This window comes from Squalius cephalus, assembly GCF_949319135.1.
Source record: "Squalius cephalus genome assembly, chromosome: 12".
In the NCBI taxonomy this organism is placed as follows: Eukaryota; Metazoa; Chordata; class Actinopteri; order Cypriniformes; family Leuciscidae; genus Squalius; species Squalius cephalus.
Window position 1 is genome coordinate 7,231,586 of NC_137133.1, and position 23,058 is coordinate 7,254,643.

Sequence of the window (23,058 nt, forward strand, 5' to 3'; positions counted from 1 at the left end):
AACATGGCATCAAAACCTGTAATAGGTACAATTTCACCATGTGATGGGTTTTCCCAGATCGCATCACAATTAATGTAGGCCTAATAATTTTAGAATCTATTGGGAAAAACATTTAGCCTGTGTAAACCACTACACTGAATACTAACTCTGAATACAATTATAAAGAATAACCTCTATTGATTTCGTATCTAAAAACTGTATGTGGCATTAAAAATGTGCATTTTGATTTAGAAGTAATAATATTAATTTATAACAAGTAATATGGGGAATTCCAGTAAGGTTGCAGAAAGGAACTCTGTAGCTCAAAAAATAATAATGATGCTCCTAAAAAAGCCCTCCACTGCCATCTAGTGCATCTTTACATAGCCTACAGGCCTTCTCTTCTTCTGGATTTTATGCATGACGTGCAAAAACTGAAAAGAGGTTCACTGATTCAATCATATAAGTAAAAATGAAACCAGAAACAGGAAGAAAAGGTTATGCTCTACTCTTATGAATTTTCTATCGTTTTGGGGATGCTTATGAAGATCTGTTGTTCTTTTGATCTATCCATTAAAAATGTGCAAATTCAAAACTGACTCACAGAGACGTGTTTATTTCTGCAGATGTCTGGCATCCATAAAGAAAAACACTCCTTAATTCTGATGCTCATCCCTGAATGCTTGGCCTGTCAATTATTTTCATGCTACTGTGAGGTAAACACTTCTACAGTGTCGATATGGAAAAATCTGGCCGATGAGTGCTCCAGAAACACAAGACAAGACAGATATCACAATGTTGATGAATCACACATCACACCAGCAAGATCTCTCACTCACATTTGCCATTTTTTAAACCAATTACACATTGAGAAAAATGTCAAGCTGATAATTTAAACATGCAGGTGCAACTTTTACTGGGCCAATTTAAACAACAGTTTCTTCTCAAAGACTGTTGGACTAAATGATCTGCCTAATCTGAAGTCAACATATTTATTTTCAGAATCAACCCCAGAGCATCTTTGTTCTCAACTCTAACAGAGATCTTTATTAACAAATTAACTCAACACTAGGCGGTAAAGTTTCTAATACTTCATAAACATTTACCTACAGAGAGAACAGTGGGCATAAACCATATTTTATTGCACAGAGCAATTGGTCTCATACATGAGATGCTCAACATGATTAAATGAACAAAATTAGCATTGTGCTCATCCAATTCAGCAAAATGATCCAAGGAGCACATTGTGAACCTGTGTAATTTTTTAGACAAGTTAACCTGAAAGTTATAGAACATCATAAACGTGAAGCTGAAAATAAAATAAAAAATCAGATAGGTAGTTGAACACAACTTCAGCAAACACTTCAATAGTATCAAGTCAGATTGTCAAATATTTACTTACACCTTTAGCAGCAAGAAAAAAAAAATACATGTGTGAACTGAATCATGGTCAAAAACAACGTGCAAAACCGCAACAATTCTATAACATTCAGTTGTGAGAAATCCATTTTAAATTGGCCACAAAGTTTTCCCGAGCAGAGATCACATTCAATTGTCAGTATAAAAATATATATGTATAAAAGAAGAAATAAAGAACACTCCAATGTAAGAATTAAAATAATATACATTTTTGTTTAAGAAAATCCTCAACTGGAACTTTTTCAACTGGAAAATTATAGAATAAAACAAGTATAAAACAAAATAATAAAAATGAAAAAGACCCAAAAACAATTAAAGAGAAATAGACAAGAAAATAAAATGAACCTAATCAGACCTTAGAACTAATTTAAATTGTAAATATTTGGGGGTGGGGGTCAGAAAAGAGCCTGATAGTGTCTTTGAACTGCCTTTTGCCTGGGGGCCATCAGCACTTACTGTAGGTGGACACAAAGACTGTCTGATTTCACACACACGCAAATGTCCTTGAGCTAGAACCAAGTGGTCAAATAAAGGAAAAGGGCAAATAATTAAGATGCATGAACTGCAATTATGCGGGTGACTAAAAAAACAAAAAAACACACAGTCAGTCTCAAAGAAACATTGCATTGTGAACAAAACAAAAAAAAAGCAGTGTCAGTTTTGGATGTAATTTCTGGACTTTACAGTGGTGAAGAAAACAACAGCATTCAGCCATGAATTAATGGCACCCCGTGATGCAGAGCCCTTTTCCACATGTAGTAGGTGGAACGAGGAGTAAGAGGAAAGTAGGACCGGAACTCTTTGAATGTGGGAAAGGACTTCTCTTCAAAGCGTTGTTGCAAAAACAGCTTTGCTTGGGCCTTGAAATTAGCCAGTGCCACGACATCCATTACAAACATATGTTCATTATTGGACTGGTCAGGCAAAGTGTATTCAGGCAGTGTGAATTCAGAGGGACGAACTGTCTGACCATTCAGGCAATCGATGTTCCCATCAAAAGTAAACATTCCTGGGGGTTTTATCTTTTCGAAGACCTCTGGTGAGACAGCCAAGCTCTGGGATTCCTCCGTCTCAGACATCATGACGGGCTTCTTGGTTTTCCCTTTCAAAGGATCTCTCCAGAGCCAGTAGAAAGAGGAGGAAACTGAAGGGAACTTGAGTTTGAATTTAATGAAGGACATCTTTGACCTCCGGATGTGCATTTTGGCTTCTTCCCTTAACATTTTCCTCTGGTGGTATGCCAGCCTTAGGTTCCTTTGTTTGCGTCTGGAGATCTTCACTCTTGGTGACAGTTTTTGTCTGTCAAACTTAGCAATGGACACTTGACTTCTGGGACTCTGGGTTTTATCAGCATCCGAGCTTTCCTCGCTGCTACCTGAGAGCTCTTTGAAAGGTGTGAACAGCATGGCTTCCCTCCTCCAGTTGTAGTATGTGGATCTGGAGATGCCTGGAAACCTTCTTTTGAAAATTCTGTAGGGGAAGGAGGCGTTCGCAATGATACAGTTCTGCAAGCTCTTCTTCGCCTCCTGCATCAAGGCCACATTTTGGGCCCGTTCTCCTTCCAGTTTCTCACACTTGAACGCCAACATGCTAGCAAAGCTCCCTTGGTTGGGCTTCTTCTTGACTTCTGGTGAGGACCAGTAGTCCTGTTCAGTGCTGTCTCCAGGACTCAGCTCCCCTGTGGAGCCGCCCGAGATGCTGCAAGTAGACACAAGCTCTTGCTTCCACGCGTAATACGTGGATCTTGGAATTTCTGGGAAAAGCCCTTTAAAGTGGCTCAGGGGAATCAGCTTCCCTTGCTTGTAGGATGTCAGGAAAAAGTGTTTGGCCTCATACCTGGCCACCGATTTCTTGTGGTACTCGATGCTTTGCCTCTTCCAGCGGTAAAAGGTGCTCTTGGTGATATTGAACTTGTCTTTGAGGTTGGAGTACGACAGCTGGGCATCCTGACTCAGAAGCTCCAGGGACTTTACCGAGGGCATTCGCTGCTCGCTGTTGGGACTGCCGATTTTGAGGTCGCTAGCATGAATCAAAGCTACAAAGTTGAGGGGTTTGAAAACAGAGCCTGCCTCCAGGTCGCCCGACCACATGATGTGAAGGGTCAAGGGCTCAGAGTCTTTCAACCATGTCCTTGGGCGAATGAGTCGATTAAAATAGGGCCGAATCTTTAAATTGAACATGGGATAAACCGAATAAATGTTGCACTGCAGGACAGACGCCAGCGCATACACGTGCCACATGTTTGCAAACGAGCCAGGGAAGCAGGAGGCCTTGACATCTGCGTCAAAGATGGCCTCCAGCACCTGAATCGGAAGATTGAGCATGTCCTGAGACTCCTCGGTGCAGAGGGAAAACCTTACAGCCTGCAGCATCACCTTTGAGTCGATCATACCACACAGGTAGTATCTCTTCCAGAGAAGCATCTCCACCACTGTCCTGACCTGCAGCTCCAGACTCAGGCACGTAGAGCCCACTAGAAGCATGCTAGCTGCCTCAAACAGCATGTTTCCTTCTCCTTTGCAGACCAGAGGGAGCAAACCCGCCGGGGCGTCTGCCGGATACAGTCTGTGAGCTAGTGCGTCGATGCCAAGCCATGAGGAGATCTCAGAGCAGAGTGCTGAAGGAAGACAGAAAGAGGCCAGGGCCTGTTCCACCTCCACAGCAACTTTAGTGAGGGCATCAAGACCCATGCACTCTGTGGCCTCCTGCAGCTCCCCCAAGACTGAGAGCACCACCTCCATCCTCTGAATCATGCCTACAAAGAAAACGCATGAAGAAATAACAACAAGATTAACATTGGCAGATCTATATTTTGAGGGGTTGCAAAATGTGCATATATTTTTTTATAGACAGATGTAAAATATCTATGAAGAGAGATGTCTACTTCAGCACTGTGGTGAGAAAAACATCTAAAACATTTGTATGAAATGAAATTTGTTTTTTGCATAATACAAATAGCAGTGATAATAACAGGAGGACCTATGAATCATAATAATATACGATTCAATTTGATCAAATTCCTAGTCATTGCATCGTTATTTTAAAATATGATAATGCTGAGTAATATGCCAAATGACGATGCGATGACTTGTAATATGACAAAATTTAATCGTTAACCCATTTCTGTGACCAAAATTTACTTTTTTGGTTTGAACGGTCTAAAATAATTACTAATCATTATCATTTCGCACAGCACTGACAACTAATACTGTCTTGATTTCATGTGCACATTTTGCATCATTGTTTTACGGAAGAGGATTAGGGCCAGGCAATAATAAAAAAATAAAACCATCTCGAGATTAAAGTCATTATAATGCGAGATTAAACTCGTTAAATTTCGAGAAAAAAAGTCGAAATACAATCTTGAGAATAAACTCATTAAATATCGAGAATAAAGTCGTTGTGTTGCGAGAAAAAACTCGTTAAATTTCGAGAAAAAAAGTCGAAATACAATCTCGAGAATAAACTCATTAAATATCGAGAATAAAGTCGTTGTGTTGCGAGAAAAAACTCGTTAAATTTCGAGAAAAAAAGTCGAAATACAATCTTGAGAATAAACTCATTAAATTTCGAGAATAAAGTCGTTGTGTTTCGAGAAAAAAAGTCGAAATGAAATGTAGAGAATAACGCATTCGATCAGTGTTCATTGCATAGCCTCGATATCAACCTCATCGAGGTTTCGTGGTTTCCCAGGATACCATAAGACACATTATTAATCGTTGTTGGTTGTGTACGCCTCCATCCACAGAATGTAACGACTGTAACCATCTATACAGCCATTAATGGCAATGCCGTACGGTTTTAATTTATCATGGCTGTCCATATGCCAGAGTGTATTTGGGCCAGCGAAAGTGGCGTCTTCTCAAGCGTCTCCTTCGTCGAAATTCCACACCTTGAGGATCAACAAGTTTAATAATGCGTCTTATGGTATCCTGGGAAACCACGAAACCTCCATGAATTTCATGTTGGACAAAAGCGAGTACATCGCGCAAATTGGACTGATTTTTTCTTCTAAAAACACCTAGCCGACCTAGACCTAATGTTCTATTCTTTGTTACTGAAAGAAAGTCAAAAATATAGATTGTCTAAGTGATCTAACTCTGCCATGTCCTCTATCAGGTTATGCAATGAACACTGATCAAATGCGTTATTCTCTAACGTTACATTTCATTTCGACTTTTTTTCTCGAAACACAACGACTTTATTCTCGACATTTAACGAGTTTATTCTCACAATTACTTCGACTTTTTTCTCGAAATTTAACGAGTTTTTTCTCGAAACACAACGACTTTATTCTCGAAATTTAATGAGTTTATTCTCAAGATTGTATTTCGACTTTTTTCTCGAAATTTAACGAGTTTTTTCTCGAAACACAACGACTTTATTCTCAATATTTAATGAGTTTATTCTCAAGATTGTATTTCGACTTTTTTTCTCGAAATTTAACGAGTTTAATCTCCCATTATAATGACTTTAATCTCGAGATGGTTTTATTTTTTTTATTATTGCCTGGCCCTAATCCTCTTCCGTATTGTTTAGTTCCAGTTTGCCCCTCTTAAAATTGTTGAAGCTCTAGAAAAAATGGAAGCCTATTGCCTATAACACTAATACGGTGTATCTGTATCATAGAAATAATGATCACATGTACTCATGTCAGTAGTCACAGACCCCCGTTTTGATTAAGAAACTGATTGATTCACATTAGCTGAAAATGGCATATTTATGTCTTATGTTAATTGAAAAAGTACATATGCAGTTATTCTCGGTTTATCAATCCATTTTTTCCACAGCTGTGTGGAAAATTAAATATTTAATTGTTAGTTTATTTGCCACTTTTCATTAGGTTTGAATTTCTTTTTTTACTGTAGATTCCCACCCATAATTTCCCTGACTTGAAACCCTTGTTTTAAATGGAAATTTGGAGGCCATCAAAAGAGTAGGCTAAAATAGATAGGTGAATATGTATTAAATGGAAACAAGAAACGGCAAGCCATTACACAGAGATCAGTAACAGATACACTTAACTAATAATACAGTGAAGCCTAAACGCAACAGAGACGAGCCTACGTTGACAAGGCGAAAAAACACAATTCAGACGAAAACTTATAGCACTTTCGTTACTTTTTAGCATGCACGGTTATGCATAATTTTTTGTCAATTTCCTTTGAAAACGACAATTAAGTTGGCCTAACTCAATTAAGTAAATGAGAAAATAAGATAAAATAGGCCTACACTTGAGAAAACAAAAGTGGATTAACTGAATTATTCCGAACAATAACAAACAATTTCATTCAGAGTAAACTATTCAAACGGACAAAATTATCGCGCAAATAGGCTACCTTACCTAGCTTTTCACTGTTTCCTCCCTTGAGGTTTAAATCCGTTCGTAAAGCAGTCAGGAATTGCAAAACTGCGACCGTCTCACAACTCCAAGTTTAATCCATTGTGTGAGGTGGACAACGTGCTCATCATAGGTGACAACGAGCGCAATCTGAACCCACGCAGTGGAAATTTCACATGATAAGGGAGGGACCTCCCTCCAGGAAATTGTCAATCACTGAGTTGCGTTGTACACACACACACACACAAACACACACATATAATATAATGAGGACTATACTAATGTTTATTATAGGCTACCCTATAAACTTCACAAAACGGTTAATAGTGGCAGATTTAAAGTGAAACACAATTTGACTCATTTATAGCCTTACAAATAGTGAATTCCACACATTTCGCCATACTTCGCTATATCTGTGAGGATGTTTTCCAAATAATTTTGAACTTACTGATATAGACAAACCTGTCCACACACACAGGCCCCTGGAAGATAATTTTCAATGTGAAGTGTAAACAAAAGCCAACTTTTTTATATGGCTATCAGTAGGCTATCACCAAAGACATGCAAATTATGTAAAAGTGCTGCATTTTAAATTAGATAATTTACTGAGCTTAATTATATTTTTTTAAAAAAAAAAACAAGGTATGGATAATTTATGGTAAAGCTGCATTGTTTGCAAATGCTGTCACGTTTTAACTGTATTCATTGTTTCTTTAATCTGTTAAGTAATGTTACTTTAGAAAAGGCCTATACTAAAAATGAACAGTCTCTCTACACAAATTTTGAATGAAAAGTTTGTTGCAAAGTTCAGCCATATATGTTTGCATTTTTATATTAGCAATAACAGTTCAAAAATGAAAAGATTTTACATTGACAACAAAGTTTGAATAGGGTCTATTGCTTCCTTAGTAATTAAAGTTAAGCTTCACTGCGCTTTTGGAGTTAGCCAATTATCATTGAGGAATGCTGTAAATTTCCATTTCCATAGCTCAAAGTGAACTCCCTCAGACAATGGCTTTGAAGTGTTTTCTTTCCATGCCAAAAGCCTGGGGTCCAGTTTCAATCAGATAGATTTTTCTGTATACCCGGGGATGTGTTTAGTAGTGTTCTCTTTTAATGGATTAGAAAGACCTTGTTTTCCATTTGAAACCCCTGAACACATTCTCAGTATTCCATAAATTCAGCAGGTATGCAATTTTCTAAAACCATTTCCCTTTTAGTCATAGTGCTGCTCATGCTCCAGTTATCTCACTAAAAGACAAGTCAGACCAGCAGGACACAAGGTCAAGCTCACAAATTTGTTGATTGGAGTTGTGCTAGAGCAGACAGTATGTGCAAATGGCAGAGAGAGAGAGAGATCTGGGAAGGTGTATCTGCCTCATGTTTCTTCAGGGTATCACTTTTAACACTTCTGCCTGTCTACCTTTTGCACCCTTTCACAGAACCTTTTGTTTCTACTCCTTCACCCCCTCCACATCATCCTGACCTCATCTACCCCTACATCTCTCCCCCTGAATTTATCCTCTCCAGTCCAGTTTTTTGAGGGGAGAGAGCTTGGTGCCAGGCTTAAAACAATGCGGAAGATCCCTCTAGCGTGTATTTATTTATTCTTATGCCAATTATTGGTTCAGTTGTCTCAAACGGCCAGTCCGAAAGTTGCAAGTCAAACAAGTCAAGCATCATGCTGTTATGGTATATATGGGTGAATCGTGCCTGTGAGGAGTTGTAATGTAAAAACTCACTGAAATGCTGAAATGTTGATGAGCCGTTGTGTGCTACAACACCTCAAGTGTTCTCTTTCCATCCTGTGCTTAAAATGCAAATGGAGCAACATTGGGTCGGCTCCGGTAGTCTGCCACATGCTGAGGTTGTATGTATGTGCTGGGGTATGGGCCGTGCTTGTGTATGTTGGGGGGTTGAGGGGGGTCGTCAAAGATCTGTGGGACACAGACAAGGAGAGTCTTGCAACCCTTTGTTCTTGAGCTTGGCCGTGTGGACTCAGGCACAGTCAAGAGCAGGCCCTTGACACCTATTGGGGCATCTCAACATGGGTTCTGCTTTTGTGAAAGCACATGCAGTCAGTCAGAGTTTGCTTCTAAACAGCGTTTCACCTCATTAACTGACAAATACAAACTAAAGGTGCGTAAAGATAAGGAAACACATTTTTAGATGCCATTGTTACTTATTTTCTAAAATTCTGGTTAAGAACTTAAGTTCGTTCTGGCAATATTAAAATGTATTTATTTAGTTATTTGCATTTCAATGTGATTTTTTTTTCAAGGAAATAAACTATTAAGATTTTTTTTTTCTTTTATGAAAATGTATCTGCACTTTCTTTAGCAAGTAAAAAAATGGCAATTAAATGGATAGTTCACCCAAAAATGAAAATTCTTTCATCATTGACTCTCAAGTTATTCCAAACCTGTTTGAGTTTCTTTCTTCTGTTGAACACAAAAGAAGATATTTTGAAGAATAATGGTAACCAAACAGATGATGGACCCCATTGGAAGAAAAAATACTATGGAAATAAATGATGACAGAATAAAAATTTTTGGGTGAACTATCCCTTTAAGTGGCTTAATATCAATTAAGTTATTTGATAAAATAAGAGAAAACACACTAAAGAAAAGAAATGTACCCTTGTGCTAATAATGAATATAGTGCAAAGTAAACTATTCAAACAAGCTTAATTAAAATATCAATTGTTTTAAATTAATTTGCCGTTACTCTTTTATTTGTTGTCATCAGATTTACTCTTACTATGTATAGGATGTTGGTCTGTGTCTTTAACCCACACACAATGTCTTCACTGAGGTCATTATTTCCTGTAATGGGGGTTTGTCTTCACGCATATAAAGTACAAACAAAATAAAAAAACGTGTTTTAAGCCATAGAAATTAAGAACGCCTTTTTGTAGAATTAAACCGTTTGTGAATGTTTTTAAGATTTTTTGTATGTGGTATCACAACTTCACCCTGACCGAGACAGAAAGGCACACTTGCTAAATAAGGAATACAACTCACAGAGGTGAGTTCATGCCCGAGGAATTGTAACTGCTTTAGTCCTTATTTAGCAACTTGCTAACAACTTACATTTAAAAAATAACAGCCCCCCCTCAAAAAAAAAAAATTAGGAAGGAACCCAAATTTTTGCTCTTTTGGGTTAGCCTGCAATTTGACATCATGACTGAATGGCTCTAATGGGAAATATGACACACTGCTGTTGTGAAAAGTTTAATGGTTGTGGTTACAAGGGTGTAGCTTCTAGCAAACTGAAAAATGGGCAATGTGACATATTTCTCCGTCTTCATATTTTATCCCACACATAGTGGCTTACAACTAAGCATTTACATTTACTCAGCCGAGTCCACGTTACGGAGGTTAAATACAACAGACAAAAAAAAAAAAGTCTGTTATTGTCCTGCATTGCTAAAAGTCAAGCCATCTAGTGGCAACACTAGTCCTCAGTGTTTTCTCTATTGTCTGGTTACTGGAGAAAAAAATAAAATCTGCTGTGTTAAAAACATGTTGAGAGGTGTCAAACGGACAGTAAGTAAAAATGACAAGCTTGCTTTGGGAGTACACAGAATGAGACACATCAAATCTATCTTCTCTCCAAACATCTTCAAATATCTCTCTTCAGACAATCAGATATATTGTATCATCACAATAACCAACAGCAATTATAGTGTACCTTGTTCGACCAATAAACTAAATATTGACTTGTGATATGCTGAAGAAAAAAAAGAAAAGAAAAAAAAAATCAGTAATAGTGCAGTGTAGCTGTTTGCCCAGCTGGTGGCATTAGTTCATTGATGAATATCCATGAATAATGTGCCAAAACAAAGGCACTCAGTACAACAAAAGCAATATTTGACAAAAGTCATAAACCATTCTATATCTGAAATGGCCAAAAAGTGTATGTCCTTTAGACAGATCCAGTAAAACCTTTGACTAGTTTCTAAAAAAAAAAACTCTAAATTAAACTATTCAATACATAATATATTTAATAGCCTATATTTATATAATAGCCTAAATATAGCCAATATGAAAACAACTGTCCTGCGCCAGGGTTTCTAAAACAGGATAGAAAACTATTAATCGAATCAAGACCGGTGACAAAGAACTGAAATTTGTAAAAATGTCTATTTGTGTACAGTTTAATGGTTTATAAAGTTGCTAGAAATGTGTCCTGCAAAAAAAAAAAAAAAAAAAAAAAAAAAAAAAAAAAACAGAATTTCCCTACCTAGTTTATAATTATTTATAAGCGAACTGATAAATGCAATACTGTTCAAATGTATTTGTGGCCAAATAGGATACAGTTTCCCTTTAAATGTAACAATGTCTTATGTTATTTGTCAGCTACCCAAACACAGTCAGGGGGATTCTGACAGGATGACGTTTAGCTGTGGGCAGCGACTTGTTAGTGCGCACTAGTAAGACCCACCTCCGTTCATTTTAGCGGTAGCACAAGGTCCCTTCACTGAACAAACACAGAGGCTGTCTGGATGTCAGTTCTCATGTCATTTAGCAGATGAATCCCATCTCTGCTCTGGTTTAGACAGAGTTAGATTGGTTTAGTTTACCGGTCATCTCTGCATGGAATAACGACCACACGCTACTGTCATGCTGGAAACATCTCGCTATTGGATCGGATTTGCAAAATTGGAGGATTGATGAATGAATAAAAAACAGCGACGTGGATAATCGACAAGCGCTGTGTTTTAAACCGTCAGCAGTTCTCTTGAATTAGTCGTCAATAACAAGCGTTCAAGACGGACGGCGTACTGGAGCACAGAGGGAGAATCCGCACGAACATGAGGGAACGGGACTTTATGCCCAACATGGAACGGGGCAAACCGGCTACATACACGGGAGATAAAAAAGCTAAAATGGCTGCTAAAACCAATAAAAAGTGGGTGAGACTGGCTACTGTATTCGCATATGTTTTGTCAGTGTCTTTAGCTGCTATAATACTGGCAATTTATTACAGTTTGATATGGAAACCGACGTCTGGCTCTGTGTCTGGACGGTCAGATGTGTTGGTGACGGCCGCAATGATGCCCATAAACACAAGTAATATCACAACAAGTGATGTACCAGCAATTAACAAGATGAATAATACACCACCGGTGAGCTTGAGATCAACACAGACTCCCACCTACGCCCACTCCACTTCTCCACAGGGACAACTGCACTTGGTTGACAACAAAGGTCATGAAGGCCTTCTGAATATCCCCACAACAAAAACAGAGGAAACTGACCAAATAGGAACATTTGACCCAGTACACATTTACGAAAAACCATTTAGTTTCAGTACAGCAGAAGTTAGCGATGAGTCGAAAACTAGTGTTCTAGTAGCAGGTGCATCAATTGAACCTCCTTCGGCGCATGGAGCCACATCTTCGACTAAACAAAACGTCTATGGCAGTTCTAGGTTCGACACCCCTGAGAATCAGCCAAATATTTGGGATTCAGCCTCTCCCACAACTGACCAAGCATCTTGGACAAGCTACAGTGCAAGACCTGACGTCTCGTCTTTGACAGAACATGGTCTAGAATTAATGGAGGGTTCGTCGCCGTTGCAAGAGGAGTTGGTTACCAAGGACACAGAGAATGCAGCTATTGGAGTGTGACACCAGATTATTTGTGTGGCATCACTGGCGTGTAATTATATGACATTATCGGCAATGACTGTGCAGTGAGAGAAATAACAACTGTGAATGTCATACAGTTTCTATTAATTTTGTTTCTTTTTCAAGGACAGAAACTGTGTTGACCTACCTGTTCTATACCCGGAAAGCTCTTATAAAGGTTGTCACAATTATAGAGTGCAACAGTCAGGTTCCAGAAGTAAAAATCTTATTTATTTTCTCCAAAGGGGAATTCATTTTGAATTGAAACTAATAAAGACAGACTGTGAGCTATGAGGTTGTTAATTAATGGTATGTGTTTTTATTTAAGCTACCAGCCCGCATTATTTCTGATCGCACATTATATATATTTTTAAATAATAGTGTTTAACAGCAGAATTCCTGTTGAAAAAACAACATTACTTCGGCAGATTCTGCTGTTTCATGAGATTGTATAGTTCTAAAAGCCATTAAGTACACAGTCATGTACCTTGATCTTTTTTTTCTGATTTTCACATCATATAGCTTCAAATCAAAGTTTGTAATGTGATTATCTCATACCTGGTTTGGTTCATGGCTTACAACTCTTTAATGGAGTATATATATATATATTTAAATCCTATGTGGAAAAATACATCCAGAACCATCCAGGCCGTTGAAAAAGTGGCCGGGCACTGCTGCACTCTATAATTCGTTTGCAGGTAATCACAGCCACGCTGATATTCAGAACAACAGAAGGATTATATTGCTTTTATACAACAGTTCTATAAACATGGAAATGAATATCCAGTAACTTACATGTTAGACAAAAATGTATCAGTTAGTTTGTATATTTCTTTCCAATGAAAATAGTTCCAAGAGAAGTCAAAGCATCAAATCTTTAGATGTGCAACAGACGTAGGCCAGTAAGAGCTGTGTGTGTAAACCTCACTCCTCTTGCCACAAGAGGCATGCCAGTTACTGCAGTTTTTAGCGTCCTTGTTAGTGCACCCGCCAACCACGCCGGAGACCCCGGTTTGAATTCCGCTCAGAGTGGGTTGAGTAGCACCGGTTTTCCAAACATAGACAAATTAAGTTAAATCATTTGAGAACAGTAACTGTTGTATAGTGGATTATAAATCATAATAACAGCCTTTACATACAAAGATTATGGTTCCTTTGGAACAACAGGAAAATGAGCCATTCATATCACCAAAATTGGACAAATCCTACAGTAGCATCTATTTCATTGTGTAGTAATTGTGAGCAACACTGTTTAAAGCAAGTTAAAACACTTTGCCAATAGAGTTCAGGAATGCTCAGGAATGAAATATCTATCTGAATGCAAAATACCTGGCTAGTAGGAAGAATACACTGTGCAAACTCACCCATGTTGAAAGGGGTGTTTTATAAATCAGCGTGGGTTGAACAAGATATATAAGATGCAAAATATGATGTATGAATAAACAAATATTTTCCTTCAGTCCAATGTTATTCAGCTTGATTATAATGTGTCCACCTTAACTATAAAGTGATTATCTTATAAACAAAATGGTCCTGCTTAAACACCAGATAACATTTATATATCAGTTACACTGTTTAAATATAAAGCATTATTTTTTATTTTTTTATGAGGCCCTTGTTTTAAACTTGCACATATTTGGGAATTAAGATCTTCCTGTAATTTTATTATTTTTTATTTAATAACATGATTAAATAAAAAAAAAGTATGTAGTCATCCTTATTGAATAAAAGACATTAAATTTAAATCTAGTTGTAGTACTAGTATTAAATGACTTTTTGGTCCATATTTTATACCAATATTTTTATATTTATATTTTATATAAACAATAAGACCAACTTGTCAGGTTTTATTTCATTTAATTAGACTCTTAGTGTAGAATTATTTTATAATTATTTAGTTTTTATGTATTTAATAATTTTGGCTAGATTTAACCCAGATAACTCTAACTTTGAAATATGTCGGACTCATCAAAACAGTCAGATTTATGTTTCGAACCATTGCGTTTAAAGCACTTGAAGATAGCAGCAGTAACCAGATGTCTGCACAAGTGCCCAATGCTCACAACTGAAGCTTATAGCCATCTCTGAATCATCAATCTCCCTGAGGATGCATGAAATGTAAACCAAACCCCAGTCTCAGAAAATTATATATGCTTAGTCTGAACAAATACAAATAAGTTCATAGTAAGATGTCACATTGTATATGGGGAATTCAGTTCGTTTGTTACTGAATGAATGGATCAAGGGATAGTGCATTAGGGACATGATGCATTTAATCAGTGCAGTTCTGTCAAAAGGGAATGGTTTGCTTAATTAACACAGACTTTAAAATCATACTCTTTCAACTATTTGGCATCAAACCAAAGTAGTCCAATAAACAAAAATCTAGAAACAGCTCTAGAAACAAATTCTTGAACTCCTGTTAGACGAGCCATTTGTTGCTGCTGGTTTTAAAGTGACCTGAAGTATCTCTCGCCTCCAGCCATCAGTTCTCCATGGGGACTTCTTCATCACATTAAGCCTCCAGTCGACCAAACTGCCTCTGAGCAGATTCCCATTAGCTTTAGATGAGCAAAGAGTGTTTACGCCATAGCAATATCAACTTAAAATGGGACCTCACTATTTTTTTTTCACCTTTTGGCCCTTTTGATCTTTCAGGCAGATCCATAGACCACAATGCAACATGATTGTGATGTCACAGCAGATGGTGCTTAATTTACCCAGACCCCACACAATCTAGTGTATTATATTAGTTATTTTGACATTTAACCACATAATACTTGTAGCTACCGTAAGCTGACTGTTATATATATATATATATATATATAAACTGTAAATAATAAATCAGCTTCATTGTGGATTTCAAGTCATCAAGGGTTTGGGGCGTTCCATTTAAAAACATTGCAAGGGATCCTCCTGTAGGCTCCTGGGCACTCGTGCAACGTAAGAAATGACGCACATCCAAGTAAGCAAGATGAAGGGAAGTTAGTGAGGGAAGGGCATAAAAAATTGGACTTAAACAAGGCCACTGATGAGCCAAAACATTCTGACCAGTCTAAGGTGAAGTGAATATTGTTGATAATCTCCTAACAAGGCCACATAAGATCTATTTTAGATGCTAATCAAACAATCAGTTCTTGTAATCAAAGTGTTGAGTGCAGGAGAAATGGGCAGGAATAAAGATCTGATTGACTTTAACAAGGGCCAGATTGTTATGGCAAGGCACTGTTCCGAGCCAACAGAAGGTCACAAACAATTTTAATGATGGTTATGATGATGTCCATCCTCTTCAAAGATTAAAGTCTTTTTAATCTCAAAGATTAAAATGATTTGTTCTTTGAGTCATAATTCTATTATGGTATATGTTCCCAAGAGTTTGGACTGTGAAAGTATTAGTTCACCTTGATTGGCCTCTTTTACCTTTTGTGGATTAAGTTCCTGAGGATTCGCTGTCTCTGGTTTCTATCTGACGTTTCACAGGGGGCATCACAGGACAAACCAACACCGTGGGATTTAGAAACACTAGGGGAGCAAGACAGGTGCCCTCAGACGAAAGCATTTGGGCCCATAGGGCTAGAATAACTGACATATGTCACCTAAACATAATTAATATGAATTATTATTATTTGAATAACAGAAAAGGAAATGAGGGCGAAAGGTAGCAGAGAACCCATTTTGTGGTTGGCTTCATCTCTACATGTATATCTTAAAAAAAAAAAATACATCCACCTTACCATTCAAAGGTTTTGTAACACTTGGAAACTAGTGTCCCAATCTGACCTTAAATCATACAGAGATTGAGAAATATAGAGACAGAACTGTGCACGTCACATAACCAGGATTTGCAGGATCCAACCTGCATTTGGTGATCAAAAGTAATTGTGTTAACAATTTTTAGTCAAGGTTATTCACAAAGGGGAGGAATTGATTTGGTGACGCACACATTTAATCTTATCAAATACCATCAAGAGCCAACCTTGATTAATATCTACACTCGTCAAGCAGGCCAAAATACAGTTTTAACACTTTTTCCTCTGCCAAAAACTGATACAGTGGATGACTGTGAAGATGTCATTAAATAAATACACAGCCAACATGTGCTGTCTCTTTCCCTACATCATTACGGAATAAATTTATAGCCCACGTTTTTTTCATCATTTATATTGTTACCCCAGCAGCTGAGGTTCTTGGCAAATAATGTCAGCCACATTTTTAACCAGCATGCAGATTTAAGGGACTTAGACAGATGGGTCAGTTGTCATTTTGAAATATTTCAAGAATTGGTCATGTCCTTTTAAGGCATGAGGCTCTAAAAGCTATATCTCACAAGCTATATACAGAAGCACAGAAGCTATCTGTAAACATTCACACCCAAAAAGTGGGTCAAGAAAAAAAAAAAAAAAGACTAGTTAACTCGACATACAGTAGTCTATATTTTTATTTTATTTTATCTAAAGGCCATTGAGTACATGACTCAGCTACATGAGTCCAGTCATTGTGTGAAAGGACAGACGGTGGGAGTAACAGATAAGGAGAAAGCCATAAGCCATAATAAAACAAAAAGTGAACCTATTTTGGGGTTTTCTAGCATCACATGCAATTGGTGTAAATAAATAAATAAAAAGTTGTGTTTTTCCTTAGGCATATGACATGATGACCTGGGTGTCTGTCTTAAATATATCCACACATGACACATTAGAGCGTGGGTGGACTGGAATAAGGAATCAGCAAGAAAACTAAAGATTTTACAAGGTCAGCCCAGATCGAACGATCAAACCATAGTCGATGAACTCATCAAAGTTCAATCTTAAGTCACTCTGGACAGAGGCATCTGTTGAATGCCTAACAGAAGTGTCCTGTGGTTTATCTGAGCCTATAATACTCATGAAAGATTAATTCGGTAAAGAGGAGTGACAGCCAATGTCTGTGCTAAATGACAAGTAATGAAGCAACTACAAAAGGACCAGGTGGCTGTGAAGTGCTGTAAAGTGCACCTTCAAGAGGACCATGCCTGTAAACATATGACTGGAGTGGGTGGATGATGTGTTATGGAAACTCTCCATTACTGAAGTCGGCGTGACCAGCTCCCATGAGGACCAGACACCCACAGTCGTGACAAACAGACCTGCCTTAAAAGGACATCATGAAAACCAGACTAAATCAGAGGGGCACGAAATGAGACGGGCTCTCCGGGTCCGTGATCCAAGGCAGAACTCTGCTGTTTTGGAACATATAATTAGGGATAATGGAGAAGAAATTCAATTAGCTGGGTGTAACGGAAACAGACTGCGGCGTCAAAGATAAGGCCATTTTTTGAGAAAAATCATTATGTGGTTTAAGTCATTTCTGGTTTTAAGCAATTCTAAAGAAAGTTTTCTGAAGAAAGTCTTCATGTTATAAGGGTTGAAATATACTTTACGCAAGAATAAAAACCAGTAATCATTTATTTGTCATTCTGTCATTAATCTGGATGTATTTTCTTAGTTAAGTTGCTACTAACTTTCTCAGCAAGGCTCTCTTCAACCTGTTGCTTTGCCATGTTTACCTGATACTAGAGAAACTCAGAGGCAGCATCCGAAATCACATACTTCCCTATAAAATAGTAGAGGAAAACTTGACAAAAGAAGTATGTCCGAATTCACAGTACTCATAAAAAAGTAGGCAAAAAACGACCCGGATGACCCACTTCTTCCGGCGAGATTCTGAAATGTGCATACGAAGGATACTTTACTATCCCATGAGGCCACGGGAGTGGATTTATTAATGGCAGTGAAGTGACGCAACTGACGCTGGGAGGCAAGGTTGGGGGCTACTCATTACAAGTAACCTGAGTTACGTAATCAGATTACTTTTTCAAGTAACTAAAGTAACGCATTACTTTTTCAATTTACAACAAAATATCTAAATTACTTTTTCAAATAAGTAACGCTAGTTACTTTTACACATTTATTGACTGACAGCTCTCCTGTCCCCATGTTGAGAGAAATAAAGTGAGGAGGTGTTGTGTGCGCTGTGTAAACATGATGGTTATTTTAGTTCTAAACTAAATGTGAACATTCATTTACTCATCTCACTTGCACAAAAACATTCAGTATTCCTCAAAATTAATAAAAACAGTGTAACATGCAATCTCAGAACTATATTAAAGCTGCATTCCGTAACTTTTTTGGGTTAAACATTATCCAAAATACATTTTTGAGCAAATACTTAACCAGCCAGTCTTCAAAACGATCTGTTTGCCTTAGCTTGATTCAAAACGGTAAGCTTGTAATAATGTTTTTAATTCCTGTGGTACTGGTGTATTTCCGCAGGAAATTTGAGCATGTCTTTGCGTCATTACATCACATCTGTACAAATAAGGTGTCCCGGCTAGTAGGCTATATTGTGTGTAAGGATGTTGGAGGTGGAGATTTATAGCCTTTTCTCACAGCACTTGATATAATTAAACGTACTGTATCAATTTGATGGCGGATCCAGAAAGGTTCAAATGACAATCACCAGTGAATACTGGAGATTCACCCGTTGTAAAATGCAAAAGACTTCGTTCAGACTTCGGAGTGGCTACAGAAATAAAAAGAGACTGCAACCGGGCCCATGCGAAAACAAGGATAATATCGCCATTAGGGCATATAAGGGCATTAAATGTAGTCACGCAATGCTGATGTTGTTAACATTAACAGTTTGAGAACAAAGTATAATTTGCATTTGACGTGATATGATAAGCGATCGTTAGATTTAATCAGTGCGATTTACTGCAATGCTATTTTTCAATGCATTGACCTTCAATGCTCTAATTCAACCATAGTAATAACCAAAAATTACTTTAGATTAGATTTAGAAACAAGAGTGTTGACCTTTCTTCTCCTGTCCTATTGTTCTTTAATGCAGAATGGTAGCACAGCTGAAATGTTTGTTTGAGCTGCGCCCTCTACTGTTCAGGCATAACTATGCATTTCCTTCAGCCTGAAGGGCCCTACACACTGGGACGAATATCGGCGCGCGTTATTCGCCAGCGTTTTTCAAGGCGTTTTTTGTGTTCACACCCAAGCGATTTTCGCTGACGATGAGCCGAGTGAACATGCAAATTCATTCCCTGACATTAGATGGCGCTTAATGTAAAACAGAAACCACTCCATAACAGTTCTCTTTTATCAAGATTTTTGTAGTCGCTGTCGCGTTTGTCATATAGTTCTTTATGTTCCGACACCAACGAGACCAGCAGCTCTACAATCTTGCCTTGCATCTTCCTCGTCTTATTTCTTCCCGGCAGTGTTTAGACGTTACTTGGTGTATATCTTCTTCGCCGTTACGTATGTGTGCTCGGCAAGACCGTTTTGTGTTTGAGCGCCCCCAAGTTGTGTTTTACAGTAACTTCAGAAGCTCCAGACACGTGAACAAAAGCGCCAATCTCATTGGTCAGATAGTTTTTGACGCGGCGCGTCAAAACAAAAAAACAAAAAAAAACAAAAAAACCCGAGGCGTTTTTTAAAAAATGACACTTTTACGCGTGCCGTTTTTCGCGCCGGTGTGCACACTCACATTAAACTTTGTTTAAGTCACGAGGCGTTAAACGTCGGCGAATATCGCGCGCGAAATTCGTCCCCGTGTGTGAACAGGCCTTGAGGCTTATTCATTTCACTTTTGGTGTGACAGGGCCTCAACAATTGCCAAAAATAGATTATTTTTTTAAATTTTTTTTTATTAAAACAAGTAATAAAAACTCAGTGAGTGTTTTAGCGCAATTTTCTGACGTCATGGGATCACAACACTAAGAGATAGTAAATCTTTTTATGTTTTATTTTTTTTTTTTTTTTTTTTTTTTTGTGTGTGCGTTCCCGAGATTAGACCTTCCTTAACATAATGCCGAAAACCCGAAGTCTCTAGGTGGTCTGGTTGAGGAGGAGATAGAAGTGCAAGATTGGTGCGCACAGACAGAACAGAAATCATGAGTTAACAATCGCAATTTTGTCCGTAGGAAAATTGCGCTAAAAAAAAACAGGCAAGCCCAGCCCATGTGAGAAAAAGTAACACAAAAGTAATGTAACACACAGAATAATACTAATGTAGAATAGTATAGTATAGTATACTAATGTAACACTTTACTTTTCATAAAAAGTAACTAAGTAACGCATTTAGTTACTTTTTAGGGGAGTAATGCAATATTGTAATGCATTAGCCAAAAGTAACTTTCCCCAACACGGCTGGTAGGTCACATGATAATGACAACATGGCGAATGTAGTATGTCCAAATTATATTCATACTACAGTCATACTATATAGAACGTACTCTTTTAGTGTCATGAAATAATGGTTAATTAATTCATTAAATAACTTTAAGTATTGTGGTTTTCTGCCATGTTTCTCACTGACACGCCCCCAACTCGTAAAGACCGGTTCTGGTGCGTTCAAGTCATCTCGTATAGATCGTATTTACGAGTTGAACGCACATGAACGCCACCACAATGTCGTAAATACCAGTGGGGAGCTCGGGATTTTCTTTAAGCCCCGATCTGTACGAGTTGGGGGCGTGTCAGTGATTAACATGGCGGAATACACAATACGTAAAGGTATTTAGCTGTGATATTGTCAGGCTTTTCTATTTACAGAGCAGTTAGCTAATCGCCAACACAGAATATGATAGTATTATAATATAACAATGCAACATATAACGATGAGCTGGCAGTGGCTTCATAAACTAATTAAAAACATAAGAATACAAAGTACACCTGATGCACATTTCTTTGTTCTTCATTTTCTAGAACAAGAGTTTAAGAATCTTACTGTATTTTTGTGTAATTAATTAAGAGAAAGTACTCCGCCATCTTGCTCCGACGAAAGTGACTTGAACGCACATGCCGTTATAAGCACGACTTCCCACCTCGTACGTACGAACTTCCCAGGAGGACTTGAACGCACCATCAAATAGAAAATCCCGAGCTTCCCATTCGTATTTACGACATTGTGGTGGCGTTCATGTGCGTTACTCGTAAATACGATCTTTACGAGATGACTTGAACGCACCATATTTACTTATTAAAATATGTAGGCTACCTACTCAAGAGAGTATGCGATTTCGGACGCAGCCGCTGTAAAAGAAAACAGTCACTCTATAGCACCCCTTGCGGCAACGCTAAGAAAGCATAGTTCATCTAAATGCGTCTGTTTACATACTTTGTTCACGTAACAGTGAATACCGCTGTGACCCTGTAAAATATTACAGACAATTTTTTGTCTGCCAACAAAAGAGATTATAGCAAACCGACCTGAAAATCGTTTATAGATTTAAATAGAAAAATAACATTCCAGCAATCATGTCATGTATGATTATTTGATTTCTAGTTCAAAATCAAAATTAGATTCATTCGGACAGTTCACTCACGCACTGAACCGTTTGCAGCTGCATTCCGAAATAGTAACTTGTTTCTTTGACAGAAAACAAAAATAACATTGAACGAGGTGAATCCATGACCATGTAGGAAACAAACATTTTTGTCAACGATGAAGCAGCTCTTAATTGCGCATGCAGCTTGTGGACGAGTATAAAAAACTTTCTTTCTTTTTTTTTTTTTTTTTTTGGGATGGAGGGCTTGTGCCCTTGACTGTTGTTAAAAGGCTAGAAATGGAGGCTTTAGGCTAGAGGCTTTAACTCACTCACAATATATAATGTAATCTGAGAACACATAGCCAAGACTTGTAATATATTACTTATTTAGTAGACTGAATTGTGTCAGCCAAGCAGACACAATAAGCTTCTTAAATGCACCCATTGGGCATGAGTACATAACCTGTCCATAATGTGGTATAAAAGTTACAAACGCATTGATAAGAATAAACAGTGCCACCAAGTGGATAATAAAAGCATAACATGAAAACACATAAACAAAAGCAGACAGCATGTGCTTTGTGCTTCCACTAAACAAACATACTGAGGAAATACAAGCTAAACTACATGATGACAGGGACAAAAGACATTAGGTTCACTTGCCACTTGCCAAAAATGTCTCTTAATTAAGATTTTGAAGGTAAGCCTATAATACAAAGAGTAGAGTTAATAGAAAAGTAGCACATTACATTAATTTATATTAAATACGAAAAAGGCAATATACTTTGAATCCTTCACATTTGTTTGGTCTGAAATAGAAGAATTTCACATCTCTAATCAAGGGTCTTTTTATTAAACACATTCTGCCATCTTAGGTATTTCCCCAAAGAGAACCAAAAGTTCCTTTCCATGCTAAACTAATTTGGTTGGACAAATACAGAGTTTGTATGCGTCACAGTGAGCACCGCAAGGCATCTAGAGATGGTTTCCAAAACCACAAGCTCATTGGCTGTAAAGGCAGTCAAGCTGTTGGGGGAACATGTAGGCATTAAAAGGCTTTTAACCAGACATAAACTCATTTGAAAGCCTGAGATAGGGCCTGTTTTTATGCAGATAATTATAGCAAAACACAGGCTATGTATGCGAAGGATGGTTTTGTGCTGATATCTAGAATTTGGGATAGAAATAACATTTAGGGATACAATCCAAAAGATGATTTTAAAAGATAATTTAAAAGCCTTTTAATGCCTACATGTTCTAACAGCTTGACTGCCTGTGCAGCCAATGAGCTTGTGGTTTTGGAAACCATCTCTAGACTGCCAAAAAAGATTGTAATTCAGCTGTATAAAATCCCTAAGATCA

At 37.7% G+C, this 23,058-nt stretch overlaps 2 protein-coding genes across 2 annotated transcripts; one reads left to right on the forward strand and one right to left on the reverse strand.

Annotated features, from left to right (window-relative positions):
- Positions 1-1,005: 1,005 nt before the first annotated feature.
- vrtn (vertebrae development associated) lies at positions 1,006-6,886 on the reverse strand. The gene is made up of 2 exons (XM_079888753.1): positions 6,743-6,886; positions 1,006-4,153 (listed from the first exon to the last, which is right to left on the reverse strand). Exon 2 carries the CDS (start codon positions 4,149-4,151, stop codon positions 2,106-2,108), a length of 2,046 nt encoding a protein of 681 aa, XP_079744879.1. The 5' UTR covers positions 4,152-4,153; positions 6,743-6,886; the 3' UTR covers positions 1,006-2,105.
- A 4,551-nt stretch (positions 6,887-11,437) lies between these two features.
- Positions 11,438-14,058, forward strand: LOC307168693 (uncharacterized protein). Its single transcript, XM_079888862.1, has one exon. It carries the CDS (start codon positions 11,556-11,558, stop codon positions 12,372-12,374), a length of 819 nt encoding a protein of 272 aa, XP_079744988.1. The 5' UTR covers positions 11,438-11,555; the 3' UTR covers positions 12,375-14,058.
- The last annotated feature ends 9,000 nt before the right edge of the window (positions 14,059-23,058 follow it).

Bases quoted from the DNA above. Each gene is read 5' to 3' on its own strand.
- LOC307168693 (XM_079888862.1), top strand. From the start codon at position 11,556: ATGAGGGAACGGGACTTTATGCCCAACATGGAACGGGGCAAACCGGCT.
- vrtn (XM_079888753.1), bottom strand. From the start codon at position 4,151: ATGATTCAGAGGATGGAGGTGGTGCTCTCAGTCTTGGGGGAGCTGCAG.